The sequence below is a fragment of the Felis catus genome, chromosome C2 (assembly GCF_018350175.1).
Source record: "Felis catus isolate Fca126 chromosome C2, F.catus_Fca126_mat1.0, whole genome shotgun sequence".
Classification (NCBI taxonomy): Eukaryota; Metazoa; Chordata; class Mammalia; order Carnivora; family Felidae; genus Felis; species Felis catus.
This window is the reverse complement of record NC_058376.1, coordinates 119,535,897-119,562,411: the sequence shown is the minus strand read 5'-3', so window position 1 is coordinate 119,562,411 and position 26,515 is coordinate 119,535,897. Positions and strand designations below refer to the sequence as shown.

Here is a 26,515-nt window from a genome sequence, read left to right as displayed (position 1 = left end):
TGCGCGCGCGCGGACGCGCGGCCGTCGGGTCCCCGCGCTCCCTCCCCCTCCCGCTCCTCTATAACTTGGTTGGCGTGAAGGAGGCGCCGCCGGAGTCGGAGGGCGGGGAGCTCGGAGGAGGGAGCTCGAGAGTTGTGGAGTCTAGTGACTGGAAGAAGTCGCAGCCTGCTTTGGTCGGCTCCTTCCCGCTCCCCGTCTTTCTCTCTTACACACCTACTCCGCCTCCTGCCCCAGCCCGCGACCTCGCTCCTTCTCTCGCCCGGGGGCCCCAGCCGGTCGCTCTTCGGGTTTCGGCGCGGCGGGGGCGCCCACGGGGTGCCCTCGCCCTCCGGGTGCGTGTGGACGGGCGGCGGGCGGGATGTGGCGCCTGGTGCCCCCGAAGCTGGGCCGCCTGTCCCGCTCGCTGAAGCTGGCGGCGCTGGGCAGCCTGTTGGTGCTGATGGTGCTGCACTCGCCGTCGCTGCTCGCCTCCTGGCAGCGCAACGAGCTGGCCGACCGGCGCTTCCTGCAGCTCAATAAGTGCCCAGCGTGCTTCGGCACGAGCTGGTGCCGCCGCTTCCTCAACGGACAGGTGGTGTTCGAGGCGTGGGGCCGCTTGCGCCTGCTGGACTTCCTCAACGTGAAGAACGTCTACTTCGCGCAGTACGGCGAGCCCCGCGAGGGCGGCCGCCGCCGAGTGGTGCTCAAGCGCCTCGGCTCGCAGCGCGAGCTGGCGCAGCTCGACCAGAGCATCTGCAAACGGGCCACCGGCCGACCCCGCTGCGACCTGCTCCAGGCCATGCCCCGCACCGAGTTCGCGCGCCTCAACGGCGACGTGCGGCTGCTCACGCCGGAGGCGGTGGAGGGCTGGTCCGACCTGGTGCACTGCCCCTCGCAGCGCCTGCTCGATCGCCTGGTGCGCCGCTACGCGGAGACCAAGGACTCGGGCAGCTTCCTGCTGCGCAACCTCAAGGACTCGGAGCGTATGCAACTGCTGCTGACCCTGGCCTTCAACCCCGAGCCGCTGGTGCTACAGGTAGGCGCGGAGCCCGGGAGGGGGGCGTCCTGCCGGGAAGGGCCGCGCGGGCGAACTGGAGTCGGAGAAGTGGCTACACCCGCGCTCGTTGCCCAGTTTGGACCCGGCCGGGCTGGGCCAGCCTGCGGGCGTGGGAAGGGGGCGGCCCTGGGGGACCCTTGGGCACTGTGTCGGATTGCGGAGGGCGACCTGGCTGGTGGAGAGTCTGCTCTTGGCACCTAGACTCGAGCGCATCTTGGATTTGACTGCGGATCCTTTAGACACCAGAGGGAGCGCGTCTTGTACGTTCCCAAAATGTCTCTCTTGTGAGTTTCCTTGGGCTCTTCTCCCAGCCTTTCCGCTTTTATCAGCCGGGGTTTGCGCTTCCACGGCGCAGTCTGTTCATGAGCCCTTGGATCTTTCTTAGTTCTTCTCAAGTGTTTCTGTACCGCGTTTGCTCTCCCCTTCAGTACTCTTTGTGGCTGGTCTAACTTCGCCCCCAAAGTCTTTGTTTTATTCTTTAACTCCTTTATCTGGCAGCTAATTTGAGGAAAAGCTGGGGAATGGAGACTGCGGTCAGGGATGAGGTTAATCCATAAATCGTGCTTTGAGTGGGACTAGGAAGGGGAGAAAGTAAGGCATCTTTGGACTTGGACTGGGAGGGTTTGAGGCCAAGACCGACATTTTCATCCTGATTCTGTGACCTGCCGTATTCATGTAGTAATTTGACTGCAGGAAGAAGATGACATGTTAGGCCAGGGTGAGAAACAGGGGAAGGAGATTCTCACCTCTGGGCCAGTTGAGTTATTGGCTCTCACGCGACTTTATTTTGAAAACAAACGTACATTTTAGGGGCGAGTAGGTTGGCATCTTCTTACTGGTGACCGCAAAAAGAGAAAACAAAACCCGAAAAACTGTTGACCACTGGAGTAGTTCCTGAGTTTTTACACATTCCCACCCAGCTTCAGTGCGGTGTCCTTGGATAGTGGTGACTAATGTGGGATTGTGATCCCTCCTGTAATTGCAGGAAAGTTACCTTGCTCCTTTTCCATGCCTGTTTTGCTGTTTATCAAATACAGGGTGGGGAGGATAACTTAAAATTAATCACAAGTAACTTGGTTATGCTTCATTCTCTTTCTGTTCTGCTGAGAATGTCACCAGTGGGGGGGGGTGTGGTTGTACAGGATTCTTGGTTTTGTTTTTTTAATCTGAAGCGCGTGAATAGGAATATCTGGTATTCATTTATATTTCTTTTCTCAAGTTCTCCATCACCCAACTTAGCTAAGAGAAACCAGCTTCGTTTAATTAGTTCAGCCAAGTAATTTTAACACGAAGTAAATACTTTGCCTCAAGACTTTAGTGTGAGTGTTCGTAAATTTTAAGCTGTCATAGGATGTATGTAACGAGTCACATAGAAAGTACAGATTGTATATTAAACACTGCTCTCTTTAACAATGAATGGTATATAGAATTTAGAGGGTAAACTTCCCTGCAAGAAATTATTTTACCAAATAATTTCAATAAAAGCAGTCAGCCTGTGAAGCTTAAGTCCTCATTTATATACATTTGATTTGAAACTTTTTTTTTCATTTATCTTTTTTCTTTGAGAAATAGATGTTTATATTAGGAAGGAGATGTTTATATTAGGAATGTTGGTCCTTGTAGAAAGCTTCAGCAGTGTATTTGCAGATAGTCTGTCAAGATTTAGTAAGGAGCTATCTTAGTACACATTTTCTCACTTGTAATAGAGGGTGCCTGTTGAAAGATTTTTATCAGGTAATTATGAGTATTGATGTATTAGAATCAACAAATACTAGGACTAATGTTTTAATAACATTATCCACTGCTTTATAAAAATATCTTGGCATTCATTTTGCACTATGGTAAGTCTGCTTTATATGAGAAGCTTTTATATTTTTTGAATTTTGAAGTTGTCTTGACATTTTCAGTTTACTTTATAGTTGAGATAGCCAAGTGTGCTTGTATCTTGTTTTCTGATTCACTCTTCCCTCAAACTTAACTCTTTCTCTGTTTTCATCTTTAGCGATAAACAACTTTAAAAAAATCAGTTGTGTTCTTGTAATTTAAACTTAGTGACACAATTGCTCTGATCTGGTGGGTGGTCGAGAGATAGGTTATGGGATAAGAGTTTGTTTTTAGTATGTGAGGACATGTACTTATCAACATTGTTAATTTTGACTTTTGTATTTGCATTTTAAATTCAGGCAACCTAGCTCTCTAACTATTGAGTGATATGAGAAATATAAATTTGAGGTCCTTAATACCAGTCATTCATATTGTTTGTTTTTTTTTTTTAACACGATGACAAGCAAGTTGAATAAGATTTATTTTTAAATAAGAAATTTTCCTAGAGCTGCTACTTTCTTTATAGAACCCTTTCCTCTTTTGGAAAAAAATAGTGAGTTAAGAAGTATGAACAATGTAATTAAGGTTTGATAATGGTATAAAACCACTACAGTGAAAGGAGTCTTAAAATTCTGTGATTAGGTACAAAGATTGTTACATACTAAGTCAATGATGTTTAATTACTTTCTGTTAACTAGACAAACAAGTACAATCTTAGTATTTATATAGTTTCTATAAAACGTAATAGCCATTTATGATAGTATGTGGTATTAATAATGATAGAAAATTTGGCTGTATAGATGTACTTTTTGGTTCATGTATTTTAAAAAATATTTTTAAAGATCCAAGCATGTATTTTACAGCATGAAGAGGAGTTCACATTTTTTTTTTTTTTCCAGGAGAGGGAGCTACTTATTGAATTTTTGGACAGTTGGTCACAAATTAGATTTTTCTTATATTGTCCAAAAACTACTTTGGAGAAAAACAAGTATTTGGAACTGACTTAATCAAACTGCTCTTAACAAAAGTTCCAGTGTGGTAAACATGCTTCCAAAATAAATATTTGAACCAAAACATGTATGTAAATTTAGCCCATTAAAAATCGCCTCTTCTGATGTTAAGAAACAACAAATTGAATTTTCTATTATGCCTTGAAAGAAGACATGAAAGGTGTTAAAAGTCTGTAAGACTTATTACACTCATACCTTATGTATGTAAGGCTATATAGATTTGTAACACAGCCTTCCCAGTATGAAATAGTATGAAAAGTACAACTCCCTTCTTATTGTTGGATAGCTTTACTAGCCCTTACAGCAGCTTATCTAGTTCAAAGGAAGGTTTTCAGCCATAGGATTATCATCTTCTAAAAAAATTTTGTGAACATCAAGTAACAAAATGCTAGAACCTTTATCTTCTACTCTGATACTTTTTCTTTTCACAGAAAAGAATGGAGAGTGGAAAAAAAATGGAGAGAGAGAATTATTTATTCTATATTTTTTTATTAATTTTTTTTAATGTTTATTTATTTTTGAGAGAGAAAGAGACAGAGCATGAGCAGGGGAGGGGCAGAGAGAGAGGGAGACACAGAATCAGAAGCAGGCTCCAGGCTCTAGGGTCTGAGCTGTCAGCACAGAGCCCGACGCAGGGCTGGAACCCACGAGCCTTCAAGCTGTGAGATCATGACCTGAGCTGAAGTCGGCCACCCAGGCACCCCAGTTTATTCTATATTGTTAATAGCATTCTTGGAATATTGGAAAATCAAGATGTTAAAAGTGTTTGGCAAGATGGCAAGATGTTTTCTGTTATTTTCTTGGTAAATTTTCTACCAATATTTGTAGTTCCCTATTCTTAAGTTTATAGAAGCTGTGTGTTTGTTAAAGAAAAATGCTGTCTGGATTTCCTGAAGCCCAAACTGTGTATCTGACTTGACCTAGAGATAGTGATGATAGTCTTACTTACAGAAATAAAGAAAGCTCATGTTTGTGTAGTATGAAGGAAATGGAAATTTGTTTCACTACATTTGTAGAACTTTTTCCTAAATTTCCTGCATCGTGGGTTTAATAGGAGTTCCTTAATTTTTACAGTATGTAACTGTCACAGTGTGGGTTTTTAACTTTTATTTCAATTCTTGTACATGACATAATACATGCGAAACACATTATATAGTGCCACATGCCTAGTAAGCACTCAATAAATATTAGACATTAAATAAGGTAAAAGTAACTGTATCTAGTGTATTTGACCAGTTGGTTTGAAGTTTGGTTGGAATATGGATCACTTTAAAGGTAGTTATTAGACTATAAGCCATTACTTATTTATATTAATTTAGTCCATTCCTATATTACAGGATGAATTTTTACAGAAAACTTTGAGTGAATGTTATTTTGTCCTTAACAAATCCTTCTTAAAGGAACGTATTTTTTTTTTTAATTTTTTTTTTTTTAACATTTATTTATTTTGGAGACAGAGAGAGACAGAGCATGAACGGGGGAGGGTCAGAGAGAGAGGGAGACACAGAATCTGAAACAGGCTCCAGGCTCTGAGCAGTCAGCACAGAGCCCCGACGCAGGGCTCGAACTCACATACCGCGAGATCGTGACCTGAGCCGAAGTCGGACGCTTAACCGACTGAGCCACCCAGGCGCCCCAGGAAAAATATTTTTAATGTGTACTGCCTAATATACAGTTTTTGAAGTAAACAAAAGATTATGGTCATTTAACCAACTGTCTTACTTTGGACAAATTGATAAACTTCTTTATGGGACTCGCTTACCTACAAAATGAGGCTATTGGAGTAGGTCCTTTTCCTTTTTAGCCTCAATAACTGTGAGTCTCACACTCTTGATTTGAAAAATTATTCTTTTTCTATTTCTTTTCTAAGCTTGACTTTAACTGGTAATTTTAAACTTCTAAAAGAGGATTGGGGGTTTTGGTGCTTGGTCCCTTCCTGGTAAGAGGGTATGAGATTGGAGAACCCTGTTTCAAGCTTGTCTTCCTCCCCAATTTTTACACAGCCACAATCAAACAAAATGAACAAAAACGAAGATTGCCTTTAAAGGGAAAAAATACGGAGCTAAATGTAGCCTAGTGTCTTGTGGGGCAGTAGCAAAGTTTTGAAAGGATGTTCCAGACTGTCTCGGGAGTTTCTTTGCCAAGTAATAGCTTGGGAGCCACCTACTTCTCTCCCACCAGATACAATTGTGGTAACTGCATTCCCAGATTTAGTGTTCAGAGATGTTTCTGACTAGGTAGTTCTAAATAGAGCACTTTTTTATCTAATTCATAACCTTAAATCTAGAGGTTTTATTGTTTTTCTGCTTTTTTTTTCTCAGAGGTTGCATCAACACTTGACGAAAAAACTGAAATAATAAAATAATTCTGTCTACCTCTCATCCAAAAAGAGACTTTTATTTTGGAAAGCCCATAGAAACAGGCAGTCACTCTTAGGAAAGCACACTTCCAGATCAGTGGAGCAAAATAATTTTGCTCCACTGGCCTATTTTCTGAATTTATTCATATCTTCTCACCATTATTAATTCTGAGGTCCTTTCTGTTCTTTTGTCTGATCTTCCAACTATTTCCCTTCATATTTCCACCACATGGATCGGCACATACTCCTCACATGTTAGGGAATAGATAAGCTTACTTTTTGGGGTCTGCTTTCTAGGCATGGGTAGTCAATTTCTCAGCGGATCATCAGACTGGTTTTTATTTTGTTTTTCTGGTTTATGGTCTCTGGCCTACTTCCTGTGTTGCAGTCATTACTGCTAACTTCACAGAATGCTGACATTTTTTCTTTCTTAACTTTCCATTCATTATGTATAAAACTACTACTACCTTAGAATATAAGCCCTGCATTTTCCCTGCACTTATAATGAACGTTAGTAAATAATTGTAAATTACTGCTGTAAGATGTGGATGGTTACACATCCCAGTCATAGACCCTGAAAGGTTTGAAATTATGTAATCAAATCTTTTATCCAATTTGTATGTCCTTACTAAAATTGATTTTTGATAGGGAGTTATCTATGAAATGCCTGGAAGCTCTTTGGACTTGTAGAACTGGATTTTATTTGTTCATTTGGTAAATAGTCAGTTATAAGATACCTGGATTCAAAGGATCTGTCTAGGCAGCAGGTAACTTACTATGTAGGAGGTACGTATATAAATGAATATTACAACCACTATAGCATTATAAGCCCTACCAAAAAAAAAAAAAAAAAAAAAAAAAGGTGCCTGCACTCTGTCAAATGACTCGTTTAGGGAGGGACATCTTAACATATCTTTATAGGAGTGGATACCAGGAAAAATTTCACAGAGGAATTGAGTTCTAAAGGATAAATGGGATTTAGCCTGTGGATGGGGTCAGGGGGGATGAGAGGAGTGGTAGAGGCAGTACTGTGATAGCATTCTCTACTACCTCAAAGCTATTGAATGGTCACTTAAAGTTTTAGAGCCTCGGTTTTTTAATCAAAAAAATAGGAATTATAACAGTTATCTAACAAGATTGTTTTAAAGATTAAAGGAGATGCAACTATTCAGTAAAATACACAAAATGTCTTTAATTGTAAAGTTTTTTCCAATATGTTACTACTTTGCAAATCAACTCATTTCATTTTTAGATAGGTGTAGTAGCTGAAAAGTTCTTTAGTACGTTATGTTGATATCTTAGAAATACACATTTTACTCTTCCTTTGACAAACCTTCAAAATGTTACCTTATTTGCATATATACACATCTTAAATACCTCTGTAGCAGCTTTAGGCTATAGGGGTTTTTTTGAGTAGTAATTAAAAGGAGGGTTAGGGATTTGTCCCCGATGAAACAGAAAGACTGTTGTAAGAAATAGGGTTTAGATAAAGATTCAGTAATATAAAGCAAAAGTTCACTTGTTTTCTGTAAGTTATTACACGTTAATAATTCTAAATAGTACAGAAACTAAATGATAATTTTAGAAATAAAGGTTAGGTCTGGTCTAATTTCTTAGACTCTGAGGCAGAATCTTAAAAGATCCATCTATCATCATGGGGGCGCCTGGTTGGCTCAGTCAGTTAAGCGTCTGACTTTGGCTCAGGTCATGATCTTCAGGTTCATGAGTTAGAGCCCTGTGTAGGGCTCTGTGCTGACAGCTCAGAGCCTGCAGCCTGCTTTGTATTGTGTCTCCCTCTTTCCCTGCTCCTCCCCAGCTTGTGCTCTGTCTCTCTCAAAAGTAAACATTAAAACAGATTTAAAAAAAAAAAAAAAGATCTATTATCTGAGGTAGGTATGTTGCCTCAGGGTCTCCATATTTTGCCTTTCTCATGCACACTTGGAGTTTTAACTATGAGGTGAAAAGATCTGGCAGGAATTCTGTGGCATTGCTCAGTAGTTCCAGGAACTGATCTATATACACTTAGGGTACAGTGAAGATGGCAGGCCAGGTCACAGTTTGTGCAGCCTTTGTGTTCTGGGGCACTAGGTGTAGACAGCAAACAAAAAACAAGGTAATTTCAGATTTTACGTACTATAAAAATAAAGCAGACTCTTGTGATGGAGAATTGGATTGGGGATAGAATATTCTAAATTGGGTGGTCAGGAAAAATGACATGTTAGCTGAGGTGTGAATAATGGGAGAAAAAGCTAGTGGTGCAAAGATCTGAGGGCAGTGTTTTTGAACAAGAGATATTGCAAATCCAGAGGAGTAAAGAGCGTGGGAGTAGGAAAGCATGGTAGAATAGAAGATCATAGAGGGAGACAAGGATCATATCCTATACAGCCTTGTAACCTTGCTAAATGAGTTTAGGATTTTATTTCAGAGCAATGTGAAACAATAGAAGTGTTTTGAGTAAGGCTTGGTTTGTGGAGAATGGGTTGTATGGGGTAAGAGAAATCTGAAAAGCTTTTGCACAAGTTTGGGGGAGAGCATGGTGGTTTGGATTAAGATGGTTGCAATGAAGGTTATAAAAATGACAGAACCAGTATATTTTGGAGACGTAGCTCAAATGACTTCCTGATGGGTAAGGTGTGATGGAACAGAAAAATAAAGTCTATCTCCTGGGATTTTGGTCTGAGCAAGTAACTAGAGAGTAATTCTTTATGATGATGAGGAACCCCAGGCTTTGGGGTAGGGGAACCAAGAGTTTTGTTTTCTTTATTGAGTTTAAGGCAACAACAGAAACACAAATCTAAAACCAGGCATTAGGTCTAACAGATACTTTGCAACCAGAGGATATTTGAGGCTTTTTTTGGAAGGGTGATGTTAATTCTGCTTACATTTTTAAGGAACCAGGGAAGTAAGTTACTACTTACTGTTCTACTTGGCAGACTGTTTAAAGAAATCAAGTCTTGACTGAAGAAAGCAAGGTAGCATTCTTAGGTTAGTGGGTACATATGAAGCTTATTATATTCTTTTTCTTTCTTGGAAATTTTGTCTTATTAGAAGTCAGTGTTTGAGTATGGTGTTTATAGATACGTATTTCAACTTATAAATGTGAATCACACTTTCTGATTGTGACAGTAGTTAAGAAAACATCAGTTGAAACTAGTAAATTTACGCATATTTAAAATATGTGGCCAAGTGGGTTTGTTTTTTTTTTTGTTTTGTTTTGTTTTGGTAAGGAGAGTGCATTTATTCATCTTAGACTATTAATTTCTATTAAACTTATACAAATTTTTTGTTGATGCATTTTGACATTAGTTTCCAATTTTGGAAATAGCTGTTGACATGATATTCAGTGAAATAACATAACTTTGGTATTTTAAAGGCATTGCTTAATATTGTTGGAATTCGAGGTGGGTAGAAGATGGCATTCAGAAAATTATTTAGGGGTGCTTGGGTGGTTCAGTCAGTAAAGCGTTCAACTGTTGATTTCGACTCAGGTAGTTAATGATCTCATGGTTCATGGGTTTGATCCCTGCATTAGACTCTGTGCTGAGATCGTGGAGCCTGCTTAGGGTCCTCTCTCCCTCTCACTCTGCCCCTCTCCCCGCCACATGCTCTCTTTCTCTCTCTCTCTCAAAATTAGTAAATAAAAACTTAAGGAAAAGTTACTTAATGAAGTAAATAGAACATATTCTTAACTTGAAAATCTTGAGATTATTAAGATACTATACTATTTACAATGGAGTTTGGCCACTATTTGGCAGTATAAAATTAAGAAGCTAAAGTCTCAGAGAAGTTTTAGCAAAAATTAGGTAACCATTAAATTATCCCAGTAATTTTACTATGTTCCCCCTCCAGACAGTTCACAAAACTGTGAACACATTAGTCTGTCACCAGTACAGTTGACTAATCTCTGTGAACAGCTGTTATAACATGCATTACTACAGTGGGATTTTGTTCAGATTTGGGCTTTTAAAAATAATTCGAAACAAATTGAATCTATTCTTTTGGTAACATTCATTTTCTATAAGCATTCCCAAGTTTAAATTTGTGTGTGTGCCGAAATGCCAGTCCTGTAGAAAACCTATAGATTTTAGATTGTATGTTTTGATAATAGATTTTTTTTCAAGTCAGTTTCTTTGTACTAGGGATTCTCTTCTTTACAAAGTGAATCTTGTAATACATCTCCTCTTTAGGTAAACTTCAAAGTTACATTCCTTTTAATGGAATGTTGTGAGTTAGTAAATGTCATTAAAATAATTTATTTCCTGTATTAAAGGAAGTATAGTCTTTTAAATTTAGTATGCAAACCCTACTTTTGGTCATGTAAGGAGAAAGAAAAAGATTATAGATCACAAGTGCTAGAGTTAACTTTATTTTAATCTGTTTTATTTGTATGTTGTATGTGTTTTTAAAATAACTGTTCTGACAGTATCAAATGACCTTAGTAATCTGGTAGGACAGTGGTTGTTAAAGGGTATTGTGATAATTGTAAAAACTTGTGTTTTTTGTTTAATTGTAAAAACTTTTTGTTGTTGTTAAGAATAACATGTCACAGGATATTTAATTCCAGTATGTACAATGTTTCTGAATGTTAAGCCTTTTTTTTGTTTGTTGTTGTTGTTGTTTTCCAAAGCATATAGACCATGTTGAGGAGTTTGTGTTTTATTGTGTAAATCCCAACATAATTTGATCCCTTCCTTCCTCTCCAGACTATTACCTGAAGCCATTTCCTCCTCATTTATTTTTCTGAAGGTGATTTGGCCTTTTTTTCAGTTCTGAGAAGATGGTTTCTGTCTGTACTGTGTGCCTCGAACTTTCTGACTGCCCCCTCCCCAGTCTATCTAATACTGTTTTCATTCTTAGATTTCAGCATAAGTAGCACTTCCTTAGAGAGGCTGCCCTTTCTTTACCACACAGTCTGAAATAGGTCTCTACTCTTTCTCAGCTACTCTTACTTTGTAATTTGTAACAAATTGTGTAGTTTATAATTTATGTGTATTTAACAACCATCCTCCCAACTCTGGCTGAAAAAGCTTCCTGCGAATAGGGACTATGTTTTATTTACAACTGTTTACTTAGCATTTCATGATGGTGTTAGGCTAGATCTAGAATTTTTTAATACAAAATTTATATTCTCTTCATTCCACACTGAATCTCCTAACTCTCTTTTACTCCAGCTGCTTGAGTAGTCAGTGGAATGTGAGTTAACCTACAGTCCCTTACCTGCAATTCCAGTTTAAAAACTTGACAAAGGTTTTGTCAAATTAAAAACATATATATGAAAGCACATGAGATAATTTATGTAATTTATCCCACTTAGAATGTATAAGCTTACGTTATTTTCTCAGCAGAATATGTCCCAGACTCTGCATAATAGGTGTATGTAATATATGCACTGTTACCTTTCCAAAATTTGGAAACTTCTGAAACAGGAGGATATTGGATTGAGGGGTTGTATCAGCCTTTTATCTGTGTGACTTTGGGCAAATCATTTAAACTGTGCTAATACGATTAAACTAGATTTACAACTCACATACATTCCAACTCTAGAATTCTTAGATTTCACATCTTCTTTATAAATCATATAAACTATCATGATGGTTGATTTTGATCAATAAATAGGTGATGGATTACTTCAGCACTTAGAATTTATTCTGTGGTACTTAACTATTGTAAATGAAAAGTAATTACAGTGTTGAGTTTATGTGTATATATGTTACCAAGTTTTAATTTTTTTTGTATTTTTGGTGTTTTTTTAGATGCCCTACACATTTTTCATTACTTAAAGTTTGGTGACTAATATATTTCATTGTAAATTAGAAACTACTAGAGGACAGTAACAATGCTTTTCTAGTTTGGTAGTTCTTGACTGTATTTGGAAGATGTTCATTATTCCTAGATGCCTTTCAGTAAGTGATATGAAAATAAGGGTAACTCTTGATGAATATCTGGACTTCTTATTTAGCAGATTTATTTAGGAAGTATAAAATAAATAGGAAAAATAAAATGTTTTGGTAAGCATTTCTTCATAAAGTAATATTAAATCTGCAAAGTATATTTTATACTATTTTTCTTTTGGTCCTTGGATTGCCTTGATGAATATATGTGGTGGTACAAATATTCCAGTTTCACAGAGGAATAGGCTAAAGCTCTAAGAAGTTTTGGCTTTGCCACAGTCACTGTTAGTGAGATGCAGAGTGAAGGTGGACCTTAAAGCTACTCTTATGATTTCAATTCCATTATTCTACTTGTATATTATATTGTCTTTTAAGTATACAAATTTTATAAAATGTTATATACCATAAAGAGCATAAGATATCTACATTTTCTGATCTTTAATATCAAATATGTACATATAATGTCACCAGTGGTTTTGTTTACTTATTTCTGTAACTTTGGCTTTAAGCTACTGTCGATGCATGTAATATTGTTATTAGTAGTATTTGGGTTTTATCAGGTATCCAAGAGATAACTTGCAGTTTTCTGTTACCAGAGAGAGAGAGAGAGAGAGAGAGAGAGAGAGAGAGAGAGATTTATCTTAGGTTTCATACTCAAAATACTTTATATTTTATAAATTAACAGTGATGGCATTTAATATTTATTTAAATCTTATCAGTCATGTGTATCTTAATACTTGAATATCCATTTTTAATTTCTACATTGCTAATAATACTCCTAGAAGTTTTCTTGGGTTCTCACCAACCTAATTTTAAAAAAATACAGTAATGGAAATACATAGTTTTATAACTATTTTGTAACTTTGTACATTTTTGAACTAATATTTAGTTTTAAAGACTTTACATATTACACTTTGATGTAGGTTAAGACCTGATAAAAAACCATAAACAATTAATTGGAGTGCCTCCAGTCCAGTTAGAATTTAAATCATTCCAAGTTTAAAGACTCCTTCCTTCAAATGAAAAGTATTTGTACATATTTTTTCAATTGTAAATAACTTATTAAAATACACACACTTTATGTCAGGTTACTTTAAACTATGTGTCCGTTGTTCTAGGCAATTTGAAAATCTGATTTTAAGGTTTGTTTTAAAATAAAACCTGTGTTTGGGCGCCTGGGTGGCGCATTGGGTTAAGCGTCCGACTTCAGCCAGGTCACGATCTCGCAGTCCGTGAGTTCGAGCCCCGCGTCACGCTCTGAGCTGATGGCTCGGAGCCTGGAGCCTGTTTCCCATTCTGTGTCTCCCTCTCTCTCTGCCCCTCCCCCGTTCATGCTCTGTCTCTCTCTGTCCCAAAAATAAATAAAAAATAAATAAAAAATAAAAAAAAAATGAAATAAAATAAAACCTGTGGACCTCAGCAATAAACTTCTTATTCTAGCTGCTGCTGTGTGTGTGTGTGTGTGTGTGTGTGTGTGTGTGTGTGTGTGTGTGTTTGTGTTTGTTTTTGCCCTGTGGGAGTTTGGGAATCAGAGAGTAAGAACTTGTGTTTCTCATTGCTTGATATATTTAACAAGTCCAAGTCCACTCTGTAACATCTTAAAATTTTGTCTCTCAAACTCTGACCATGGAAATTTGATGCTAAGCCAGAATTGTTTTAAATAAAAATTATATTTCGGCTTCCTTTGAGCACTTTCTTTGTACTGTAGTGTGTTCAATAGAATTCTTTTCTCATTAATGAAATCTGACTATTTTGATTATACAATGAAAAAATGTCATCTGAACTAGTAGCATGAATTCATTTATTAAAGTTCTTCCAAAAGATTAGATAGCAAGCTATGTGAAAGAATTGTAGTGCACTTCTTAAAATGAGGCATAACAGGATTTTAGTTAACATTGTCAAAAATCATTGTATGAATATAAAATTGCTCACTGTGACATTTGTTCATATATTTTATCCTCTTCTATGAGGGCCTTGGGTAATGAAGTGTATATTTAACTGTCGTTTGCCAGTTGGAAAGTCTCCAAAAACAAGGAGGCATTTGTACATGTGCAGATGTTGGCAGGGTTCCCTTTTCTCCTGTTGTCAAAGACCATTTTATTTTCACAAAGATATGTTTGTATCTGTTTTACAGTATGGCATGTGAATAATATACCAATAGTGTATGAGGGAATTTTTTTGTTTTACTTTTTGCAGGACAAAAGTATATGATCTCCCATTTACCAATTTTTAGTGCTTTCCTTTTTTTTGTTAATGTCAGGTACTTTGTACATGAATACTTCTGGGAAACAGTTAAATCTTTTGTAATCATTTGTGTAAATTTTCAGGGTCATGGAGGTATTTTGAAATTGAGAAGAAAAAGTTGAAAATATCACATGGTTAGCAAACCGGATTTAGCAGTTCACTTTGGACATGAGCAGTCTGTCACTTTTCCCAGTATCCATAAGAAATAAAAAATTCTCAGATACAAGAGGAGAAGGGTGCTTCCCTCTAATTGCTAAAGAATCAGAGTAGATGTTGGATCTGAATTAAAATTGAATCAATTCATTTACTATATGTAAAGATTCATACTATCATATCTTTAATTTACATAATTAGTGTTTTATCACAAAACTGCAGATACTAAAACTTAAAAGAAAGTTACATACACAAAGAACAAGTAGTTACTGTTCATTAATAGTTATAGTTGAAAGAAATCACAAATGAAAATAGGTAATTATGGATGAAGTTTAGTTCTAAGAACCTTTTGCTTTTAAGTTGACAAACATTTTAATGTTAAGGATATTATTGAATTGTTTCACTTTTATGAAAGTTCAGAGTTAAGTTAATATTATTTTTATAAGGGGTCCAAGAAGAAAGGCCTCATCTCCAGCTCTTTAAATGTACATAGATTGTTCAATTTTTAGCAATAGAAGTAAGCTGTATTTATATTCTGCAGTGTTTTCCTTTGTTTCCCCTGCAGTGTTTGTGTAAATACCATCTTACAATTTTTCCCCCAATTCAAGGAAAGATGCTAGGCTGAAGGAATGGCACATAACATAACTTCCTCTAGTCATGTTATCTTCCAAGGAATTGTTTAAAACATTACTTCCCATCCTTTTGCACTACAATGCTCATTTTTGTAGTTGGGCATTTTAGCACTAGAAAGTATCTTAGATAAAGCCTGACATTTGAGTTGAAAGTGACTTGTTCATCAATATGGAAGACTTTTGTTTTAGCCAGTTAATTTTCCCAGTGATTACAAAACCTAGAAAACCTTGCAAAGATTAAGATAATAAATAATTTTGAAGTTGAGCTAAAGGTGAACAGAAAATACAGTGGGAGTAGGAAGGGACTTGGGACCAAAGGTACCTGGAGTGCAGGTGGCATCAATAGGATATCAGACTGCTTTTTACCAATCTTGGAGTATAGGTTAAGAGACACTTCTGTGAATCCCTTGCTAAATTCTACCCCTGCCCGCTTGTGGACTAGGTATAGCCTCTATTAAATGCTCCCTTAGGACCTACACTACTTCTTAATAACTGACATTTATTATACTCAAAATTACTTGCTTGCTATCTGTCTTCTCCTCTAAAATTTTTATTTTAGAGACTCTGTTTGTTCATTCACTCTTCTTGCCAGTACAGCACAGTGTGTGCTGCCTGGTAAATACTTGCTGGCTAATAGGCCTGTAGTGCTGTTCATTCAAAGGAAAGGATGGTTGAATGTACTTAAACAAATTAGAAAGATAAAGGAAAATGTAAATACTTCTAGATTTGGTAATAAGGAAGGTGGCTTATGTTTTGTTGATCAGTTTGGTTCTGAAATTTTGATAAGCAAGACTTACTCTCTTTTAGCATTATAATGTAAAGTTACCTATTTAAAAAGATTTTAGGTCCATAGTAATGTTATGAATTAGAAAAGAAATCAACTTTATTTCTCTTCAACTCCTGAATATAATAAGAAATATCAAGTGCATGCCTAGTAACAGTCTCTGCTAACAGGATCGGGGGAGGTGGGGTAGACCTAGGATATCTTCATCAGGATCTTTTGTAATATGAAGATAATTCTTTTGTAGAGTTTTCCATCTGATGAAGGTTGGCCATTTGCAAAATATCTTGGAGCTTGTGGAAGAATGGTGGCTGTAAATTACGTTGGAGAAGAACTGTGGAGTTACTTTAATGCACCATGGGAGAAACGAGTTGACCTCGCTTGGCAATTGATGGAAATAGCTGAGCAGCTTACAAACAATGACTTTGAATTTGCACTCTACCTCCTGGACGTCAGCTTTGACAATTTTGCAGTTGGTCCTAGAGATGGGAAGGTAATCATTGTGGATGCTGAAAATGTTTTGGTTGCCGACAAAAGGTTAATTAGACAAAGTAAGTATATAAATTTTAGATTTGCTTTTTGTACAGATTTTTTCTATGATAAAATAAAGTTTACATTTATATGAAACAAACCTTTAGTTTCCTTCTTAGATGGCAGCCTTGCCTCTGTTTTTTTTGACCAGTGTCAGTAAACACATACTAGTTTATTATATTTGTACTTTTAGTCAGAGTTTCTCCATATTTAGTAAAATATCCTTTGAGTTCAAATGTCCAGGTATACTGTGTGTGTGTGTGTGTGTGTGTGTGTATTTTTCATGTAGTCTGCTACAGTTTGTGGTTTAGGAGTGTAATGCAGAATTAAGTTTTTATATAGTGACAGACTACCAGAGTAAACATGGAGGTCTTATTTTCCTGTGGGATCTCTTACAGTGATGTTCTGTGTTCCATTGTTCTGTGGGGTTCCAACGGTGATTTTTTTTGTTTGTTTTTTTGTTTAACCGTTAGATGATTTCTAGCACTGCAGATCCCTAACTTTGGTTTGACATTATTACATCTTACCCAAAACTTTCCTCTCCATTTATTTGTGAGCTTTTCATAGGATAGGTGGGCAGACTGTCTGAAGTGTTTTGAAAATTAAATGCCACAGGAATTTTAAAGTGTCAGAGACAAAGCCTGTAACTCTGTAATTAATCTACTTAGTAAAAGAAATTGAAAGATTGTTGCTCTATGGTGAATGTCTTATATTTTTAATCCCCTCTTCTCCTGTCTTATGAGGATTTTTTGATGAACTCAGACCAAAAATGTATGGCATCTGGGAAATGCAGGAAATTAACAAAAATTTATTAGTTTGACAGTTAGGTTTTGCACGATCTTCTCTTGATCCTGTTAAATACTTGGTTTTTCCCAGTACCTTGTTCTGATTCTATACTCACCAAACTGTTTTCTGATTATTTCTTGACGTGCTATGTAGATCCTCCCACAGGGAGTAGACAGCCTGCTAGAGTGCTTTATTCCCCACTTACTTCTTGCTACGTTTGTGAGTGTCGCATCGGATTCCATCATGCTTTTCTTTTTTAAATGTATAGTTCAGGGGTGCCTGGGTGGCTCAGTCGGTTAAGCATCTGACTTTGGCTCAGGTCACGATCTCTGGTTTGAGTTCAAGCTCAGCGTCAGGCTCTGTGCTGACAGCTCAGAGCCTGGAGCCTGCTTCAGATTCTGTGTCTTCTTCCCTCTGCCCCTCCCTGGCTCACACTCCATCTCTCTCAAAAATAAACATTAAATTGAAAAATAAAGTATACGGTTCTGTGGCTTTTAGTATATTCACAAAGTTGTGCAACTTACCTCAACTTTCAAAATTTTCATTTCAGTGTTTGTAAAAATAATTTCTTGTAATTTTTTTATCCAGACATTCTTGGAATACATGTCACAGTTTTATACCAACTAATTCCTAAGCTTGGATAAATACAACTACACAAGTGTATTCATATAGTGAGCATTGCTCCAGTGCTACTTTAGCCCTGGCCACTTTTGAAATGTCTCATTGAAGGGCTGTTTAATTTTTTTTCTTTTAACGTTTATTGTTGAGAGAGAGAGAGCACGAGCAGGGGAGGGTCAGAGAGAGGGAGACACAGAATCCGAAGCAGGCTCCAGGCTCTGAGCTGTCAGCACAGAGCCCAACGCAGGGGTTGAACTCACGAACCCTAAGATCGTGACCTGAACTGAAATTGGATACTCAACTGACTGAGCCACCCAGGAAAGCTGTTTAAATATCTACTTTACAAAATGTCATATTTATTTATTTACCTTCTTTTCTGACCTCTTTCTGGGAAATGGTCTTTATTTTTTCTTTCACAAGGACACTGAGGTTTCGCTGTGGCAAAGGAAAGGCAGTGTCCTTTCCTTTATTATCTAAACTAGTAAACTTTCCTTTATTATCTAAACTAGTAAAAACCATACACATTAATTTCTCTATTTCAGAGTAGATCCTTCTCTGAGAACTTGTTGTGTTATTTATCTTCAGCTTCCCACTCCTTCCTTAAAATCCAATTTCTCTTCCCTCCCCATAAACAAATATGTCTAAGACTTTTCCAAGGCCCTGTGTTTTTTCACCTGTTTTTAATTCCATTGTTTACTCTTCCTGTTTTACTCCCTCAGCCTCCATTCATGCCTCCACCCATTAGAACCTGACTTAAAATCCTGTATTACCATTAGCAACCACCTAATTGCCAAATTCGTGAAGTGACTGATAAGTAACAACTTCCTGCAATTCTTCCGTCCTTTGGTTTCCTTCTACTCACATAGTTTCTTTCTTAACACATAAAGCTGATCTTATCACTCCCTCGCTCAATATTTTTAATGACTTCCCATTGTTCTTTAGGTAAAATTCAAACTCCTACTTAAATATCAACACCAAAAAAACAATCCTATTAAAAAATAAGCAGAAGACCTGAATAGACATTTTTCCAGAGAAGACATACAGATGGCCAACAGACATCTGAAAAGATGCTCAACATCACTGATCATAAGGGAATTGCAAATCAGAACTACAATAAGATATCACCTCACACCAGTCAGAATACCTAGTAACAAAAAGAGAAGAAGTACAAGTGTTGGTGAGGATGTGGAGAAAAGGAAACCATCATGGACTATTGGTGGAAATGTAAATTAGTGCAACCATTGTGGAAGACAATATGGAGGTTCCTTAGAAAGTTAAAAATAGAAACACCATATGATCCAGTAATTTCACTACTGGGTATTTTCCAAAGAAAACAAAAACATCAATTTGAAAAGATGTATGCACCCCTATGTTTATGGTAGCATTATTTAAAATAGCCAAGATATGGAAGCAACTTAAGGTGAATGGATAAAGAGGAAGTGTGGTGTGTGTGTGTGTGTGTGTGTGTGTGTGTGTGTGTGTGTGTGTGTATAAGGGAATATTAACCATAAAAAAGGATGAGATCTTATCATTTGCAAGATGGACTTAGAAGGCATTATGCTAAATGAAATAATTCAGGAAGAAAGAGACAAATACCATGATTTCACATGTGGAATGTAAAAAACAAAATAAAACCAGACTCTTAAATACAGGGAACAAACTGATGGTTGTCAGAGGGGATATGGGCAGAACTGATAAAGAGGATTAAGAAATACAAACTTCCAGTTATAAGTCACAAGGATGAAAAGTGTAGCATAAGGAATATAGTCAATAATATTGTAATAACATGGTGATAGTTGGTGACCACATATCATAGTGAGCTTTGGATAATATATAGAAGAGTCAATATGTTTTGTACCTGAAACTAATAAAACAATGTGTATTAATTATACTTCAATTTACAAAATAATGTAAGCGCTTAAGGTGAACCAATGTTTTATTTAAATTTTGTAACGTATTTGTAAATGTTTCAAGTGAAAGATTGAGTTATGTTCTCTGTGTACAAAAGAAATGTTAAAGAGACCTAAAGAAAAAATAAAATCAAACTTCTTACCAGGGCCCAATCTGCATCACTTTTAATATCCCTCTGTCTACTGCCTTTGATGCTTCAGCTACAGTGGCCTTTTGGTTTCTTGAATGAACCTTTTACTTCTGGGCTTTCCCATAATGCAGTGACCTCTGCCTAAAATGCCTCACCTCACCTCTTTCCCATAAATAGGTAGCTACTTGTCCTTTGAAGCTTAGCTTAAATGTTATACTTGACCACCGTATCTAATGGTAGGGAGGGTTGTTTCTTTCTTAAACCTTTCTACTGTTAAAAATGTTTGTTTCCTTCATAGCATTTTCCACTGTTTATGATAATGTTTATTTAATGACCATTTCACATACTTGATTGTAAGCCAGTGAAGGCAGGAACCATCTATTATTTTGTTTGCCAGTATATACCCTTGCCTGCCATAGAGTAGGCACTCAAATAATGATTTGCTGAATGAATTTTTTTCACTAATTTCTCCTCTACCAACCCCTTAAGTCCCAAAGGTTCTGCCCTTTGTTTCTTTCTTTGCTTTCAACACACTTTCCAATATAATTCAGTTCTTCTCTTGGCTCCATCAAGCATTCTTATGTTGATGAATTCTAAATATGTGTACTGTACCTCTGACTTCAAAGTACTAAGTTTCGGGGCACCTAGGTGGCTCAGTCAGCTGAGTGTCTGACTTCGGCTCAGATCTCATGGTTTGTGAGGTCGGGCCCTGAGTCGGCCTCTGTGCTGACAGCTCAGAGCCTGGAACCTGGTTCAGATTCTGTGTCTCCCTCTTTTCTGCCCCTCCCCGGCTCGCGCTCTCGCTCTCTCTCTCTCTCTCTCTCTCTCAAAAATAAACATTAAAAAGTTAAAGTACTAAGTTTCAAGTCAATTTCTAATTGCACATATGATATGCCTACCTGAATACCTCATAGGTACTTTATATTTATTCTCTCCATATGAAATGTTAAACCTGTTATGTAAATACTGTTGACCTTGTCATCCATTTAGAACCTTCATCTTAAACTTACCTGTTAATTTTTGTCTCCTACGTTTCTGCAATGTGGCTTTTTTATCTGGACTATTAGTTGCTCTCATCATCTTAATCCCTCCCGTCTTCATTCTAGAGTCACCTTTTCTTTTTCTTTTAAGTGTATTTATTTTGAGAGAGAGAGAGAGAATCTGAAACAGTCTCCATACCGTCAGTGCAGAGCCCGATGCCAGGCTCAAACTCACGAATTGTGAGATCATGACCTAAGCAGAAATCAAGAGTCCGATGCTGAACCCACTGAGCCACTCGCGAGCCCGCAGTTACCTTCCTGTAAAAGAAGTCATGTTCATGACCACCCAAGTTTCAACCTATTTCTCTAGGCTCTTCTATACTTTCTCTCCAGGAGCTGTCTCACATTCTAGCCTCAGTGAACTACTTATCTCCTGAATCAGCTGGAACAATCCCTTAAGTCCTTGCCTTTGCACATACTATACTGAGCCTACACTACTGTTTTCCCTCATTTCTTTTCAGACTTAGCCTTTTGTTTTAAGACCTAAATCAGATATTCTCCCTGCAGCCTTCTGTAGCCCCAGGCAGGAGTACTGCTTCCTGTGTACTGTTGTAGCATTGTGTCCTACTTCTCTGTATGGTACTTCCTCTGTATGGTGGAAAGTTTCTATCCAGACTAAACTCTTTAAGTAGTAGGGGCCTTATCTGATCTTTTAGCCTGACGTTGGGTAACTCCTGATAAATGTTTCTATATAAGTTAATATATTTAAATGTTTAAAATTATAATACAATTGGAGCAAGAAATACTACTGTGGTAATTAGTGAAGTGTATTTTGGGAAGCAATGAAAACATTTTTAAAATGTATTTTTCTCTTTCTGCTTTTCCCCCTTTCACAGATAAACCTGAAAATTGGGATGTATGGTATGAAAGCAAATTTGATGACTGTGATAAGGAGGCTTGCTTATCATTTTCGAAAGAAATTCTTTGTGCTCGTGCGACTGTGGACCACAATTATTATGCTGTTTGTCAGAACCTCTTATCCAGACATGCCACCTGGCGTGGCACTTCTGGAGGACTCCTTCATGATCCACCAAGTGAAATTGCCAAAGATGGCCGACTAGAGGCCTTGCTGGATGAGTGTGCCAACCCAAAGAAACGCTATGGCAGATTCCAAGCTGCAAAAGAGCTGCGTGAATATCTAGCACAATTAAGTAACAATGTGAGGTAGTCTATGCTGAACTTTCCTTTTTTCCATTTAAATAGCACTGGCTGAAACTAAACCACCAAAAACTATATGGCAAAATGAAATTTGGAAGTAATACATTCAGAAGATGATAAAGTTGCACTGATAGATCTTATGTTAACATCAAAATAAGACATTACTTCAAAAATTACATGACGCTTCTGCAAATAAGTTTGTTCTTACACTTTGGAGACTTGAGCTATCATTGACTGCTTCGCTCCCCTGAATGCCTGAGTGGATTAATGAATATCGTGAAGCTATTGGAAATGAGTCTGATAGTTACTTTGGCTTGTGTATCAAAGGGTACTTGGTATTTGACTTAGTTTGCATTACTATCATGATTTTGTGAATCTCTTGCATTTACTTTGAATGTCAAGTTAGATTGGCCTGTTTTATAGGCCGCTTTTTCCTTCTGATGTGTAGGTGTTCCCCACCCCCATTTTTATGTTTTTTATTAAATTTTACACATTCAGGTTACTCTAGTTTATTTAAATTTGAACTAGTTTTTGTTCAGTGCTATGCGGTACACATTTACTGTTAGGGCAAGATTCCCAAGTTTACTGTTTTTTCAGAGCTGAATATTTTATTGTGTAAATACTTTTCTCTCCACATTCTGTGGTTTCACCATTGCATGAAATCATTTAAGATTATTTAACAGTTACATCCCTCTATGCCTATAAGTGTACACTAAACATGAAGTTTGGCATATGTTGCAAAATGTCATCTTGTCCTTTAAAAGGCTTTAAGAAGAGTATGCTAGCAATCTTCACCTTAACATTAATTTTGATTGAGGGAAAAAACAACACAGTATTTTTTAAATGCTAACTAGTCCAAGATAGTAATGCATATGCCAAAGAAATGTTAGATCTAGTATCATGGTTAGATTTTAAAATTGGTCACCTACTACTACTTCTTATCACACTTTCAATAATAGAACTCTGTCACTGTTACATTCAGATCTCCCTGGTTATTCTTTTATGTTCAAAAGTTAAGCTACTGCTTCCAAGCATATGTGACTTAAAGATATCCTATCTTATATTCATTGGTAGTTTCGCAGACATTAACATGGTAGTCATCATCTTAGTTTAATTGGGCATTATAACATTATTTACTGATGGACTAGTAATTTTTATTGAAAAGCATAGTTTAGCCAGTCTGCCCAACTTGGTCTCCATTACCCCATTGTTAATCAAATTTAAGTATGTGGATAAAAAAATAATGTGTGAAATTTGTGGGCTATTCTAAAAAGTTACAATATGTAAATTGACTATCACTGACCTAGGTGATCCTTTTTTTGTTTATTTGTTTAGAATTATTGCTTTAGCTTACAGCAAAGTTTGGTGTAGTGTGCAGTAGTATTTAGTTCTAGACTGACCTTATTCTAAATCAGAAAGTGATTAAAATGTGCACAACCAAAGCCAAGTTTTTCTTTTCTTTTTCATTCATTCGGCAACTATTTATTGACCATCAACTCTGTGCCAGGCACATTACTAGCTGCTACACACTGTCTGAACGTGACATATGGTTAAGTAACTTTACAATGATTATCAAATACTTTAATGTAGATATTTAAGTTGAAATAGCATTGAGATAAGATGGTGCATTCATGTTATTTTACTGTTGTGATAGAAATTCTGCTTGTACCATCTATAACTGGGTTGCTACAAAAAAGCATGATGAAATCAATAATGTTAATCCCAGTATAAAAACTGGGAGAAGGGTAAGGTCTCTCCATTATAAAATAGATTGCATTATGTTAATTTTTATACATCCGTATATTACAGGTATCAACTGGCCCTCAAAGAAACATTTAAGTGCTAGAAATTTTACTAAGCTGACTTTTTACAACTTCAGGAAACTTTTGAGGGGAGTAGGTAAAATGATTTGTCAAACATTCTCCACTTACTCAGAACTTCAAATAAAGTACACATTTTCAAAACAGCACCTTTTATATTTGATAAGTGTTCATTACAAACTTTAGAATGCCAGTCACAGAGGGTTGTCTTCATGTGGCTTAGCAAACGTTCATGTTACTTTGGAAAAGTGATTGTGATTGCAGAACAGGAAGTGAGAAAACACTGCCAGCAGTGATTGCTACTGGAGGTAGTTGTTACAACTACCATTTCCCCCATGAGATTATGTGGAAAGATTGAGAAGATAGTAAAAGAATTAGGAATTTTAAATTACAGGGAAAAATATGTATGTGAAAAGCAATAAATATTTTGTTCACTTTGCTATCAAGATGTTCACTATCAGATATTTATTATACAGCAGCAATTTATATTTTTAATCATTGCCCATTAATAGACACAGTAAAATATTTTTGAATCAGACATTTGGGGTTTGTATGTGCATTAAAATTGTCTTTTGTACTGTAAGTTACTGTTTAATTTGAATATTTTATCAGAACTGTCTCCCTGTGCCTTTATAATAATAAAGTTGTTTCTACAACTTTTAATGATCTTAATAAAGAATACTTTAAGAATCACACTTTTCATACTATCTCTTAACTTCAAATATACAAAATTTTTTTAATGGAAAGAGAGGTTATGTAATCAGTTTTTTTTCCTCTTGCATGTATATTTTTTTCTCTTGCATGATATCATTTTCAGAAACTGTGGTTGGATATGAGCTGAACTTAAGTTTGTGTGTTTTCTCCTGGTTTTCTGTTGTAAACTTTTTTAATAATAGGTAACTTTTACTCTTGAAATGGGAGTTTTAAAACTTCATTATGGATTTTTTCAACTGTATACAACAGAATAACATAATGAACAATAGTTGATTATAGTTTTATACTAACTTCAAAAGTTAGCAACCTATGGCCAAACTTATTTTATCTATATCCCAACCTACTTGCCCCCAGGTTATTTTGAGCAAATCTGAGAGATGTTATTTGATTTGACATAACACATTTCTCTTCCAACAAAATCATGGTACCATTTCACATCTAAAAATTAACAGTAATACCTATCAGTTCTCACCAAAGCAGGAAGGCTCTCAAATACCACCATCTTTTCTCAAAAGTAATTTGATAATCTCTGTATGGATAAGAGATTATGGATAATAACTACAATGGACCAGAACAATTTAAATATGTAAATTATGCATTCCAAATGTTAATAGCAAACAAAGATAAACCAATTCAGTCACCTTTGGAGGGGTATTAAGGAGTTATTCTGGAAACTGATTACTTGGAGACAAAGAAGCATTCATCCTGCCTTATCCTAGAGTAAACAAATAATTGAGTGGAAGAATTTATAAAATATGTAGAATTATTCCAGTTAATAAATGCAGGAGTGTTAGAATATCACCATTTCACAATTCCTAATCAGAGTTAGGCAATGGCCATCAATCACTCCTGAAGCCATTAATTGAAAAGCTGAGGAGGAACTTTGGGTACATCAAGATGACAAGACTTGAACTCATTGGTCTATTTTAATATCCCTTATACTATGACTCAAAAGAAAAAAAAAACTGATCAAGCCCCTAGTTCTATTAATAGGAAGTACATGACACAAGGAAACATGTTAAAAGCTACCATGGGCAAGCAGTCAACAAAATCTATAACAGGGGCAATTCTACAGGGTAACTGACTTGGTTTTGTTTAACAAATTGCAAAGAAAAAGAGAGGGACCCTTTACGTTAAAGAATCTTAATTAACACATAGAGTAAATGCAAATGCCACCTTTGAATCCTCACTTGAACAAAACAACTTTAAAACTGGAAACAAATTTAGACAACTGAACCATAAGGTCTTGGGTAACCTTACCTACTTTAATTTTGCACTTGCTCTAATATGTGAAAAACCATAGAAGTCCTTATTTTAGACTGAGTTATAGTCTGTACTAGTATAGACTGTACTAGTATAGCCTGTACTATAACTCAGTCTATACTAAGTTAACTATTGTCTAAATCTTGGATAAGAATATTTTGCTTTTTCTTTTGAAAAATTATTTGCCCGTGGTCTCAAAAATAGATAGTGGCAGAACTGGAACTGAACAATGATTTTCTGATTGACTTCCAACATTCTTCCTACTATACCATATTGCAACTCTTGAGAACCAGAAGCATATATATAGTTGAAGGAAAGATTATGTAAATGTAAAAAACATATGCATTTCCTCAATTATTATAAATTAGGAGAGGGGAAGATTTGTGAGGGCAAGGAGAGGTAGATCCTGAGATACAGATGAGGTAAAAAAGAAGAGGAAGTCAGGGTTAAGAGAGATGAGGAAAAGGGTTTGAAAACGAGAATGAAAATCTCAAAAGGGTAAAATCTTAAGGCTTCTCCTATATCGATATTGACTTAGATTGCTATTCCCATCATGAATTTACTAGTATACTATCTCTAGGGGTCTACTAGCCTTTTTTTTTTTTTACTTTCAC

General features: G+C 36.7%; 1 protein-coding gene across 1 annotated transcript; it reads left to right on the top strand.

The window, feature by feature from the left end:
* The first annotated feature begins 82 nt into the window (after positions 1-82).
* DIPK2A (divergent protein kinase domain 2A) lies at positions 83-24,619 on the top strand. The gene is made up of 3 exons (XM_003992038.6): positions 83-1,015; positions 16,178-16,481; positions 21,783-24,619. The coding sequence occupies exons 1-3, from the start codon at positions 359-361 to the stop codon at positions 22,112-22,114; spliced, it is 1,293 nt and encodes a 430-aa protein (XP_003992087.1). The 5' UTR covers positions 83-358; the 3' UTR covers positions 22,115-24,619.
* Positions 24,620-26,515: the final 1,896 nt, after the last annotated feature.

Excerpts from the sequence above, each read along its gene's own strand:
- DIPK2A (XM_003992038.6), top strand. The coding sequence starts at position 359 with ATGTGGCGCCTGGTGCCCCCGAAGCTGGGCCGCCTGTCCCGCTCGCTG. Across the intron at positions 1,016-16,177 it reads CCGAGCCGCTGGTGCTACAG|AGTTTTCCATCTGATGAAGG; the intron begins GTAGGCGCGGAG and ends ATTCTTTTGTAG. Across the intron at positions 16,482-21,782 it reads CAAAAGGTTAATTAGACAAA|ATAAACCTGAAAATTGGGAT; the intron begins GTAAGTATATAA and ends CCCCTTTCACAG.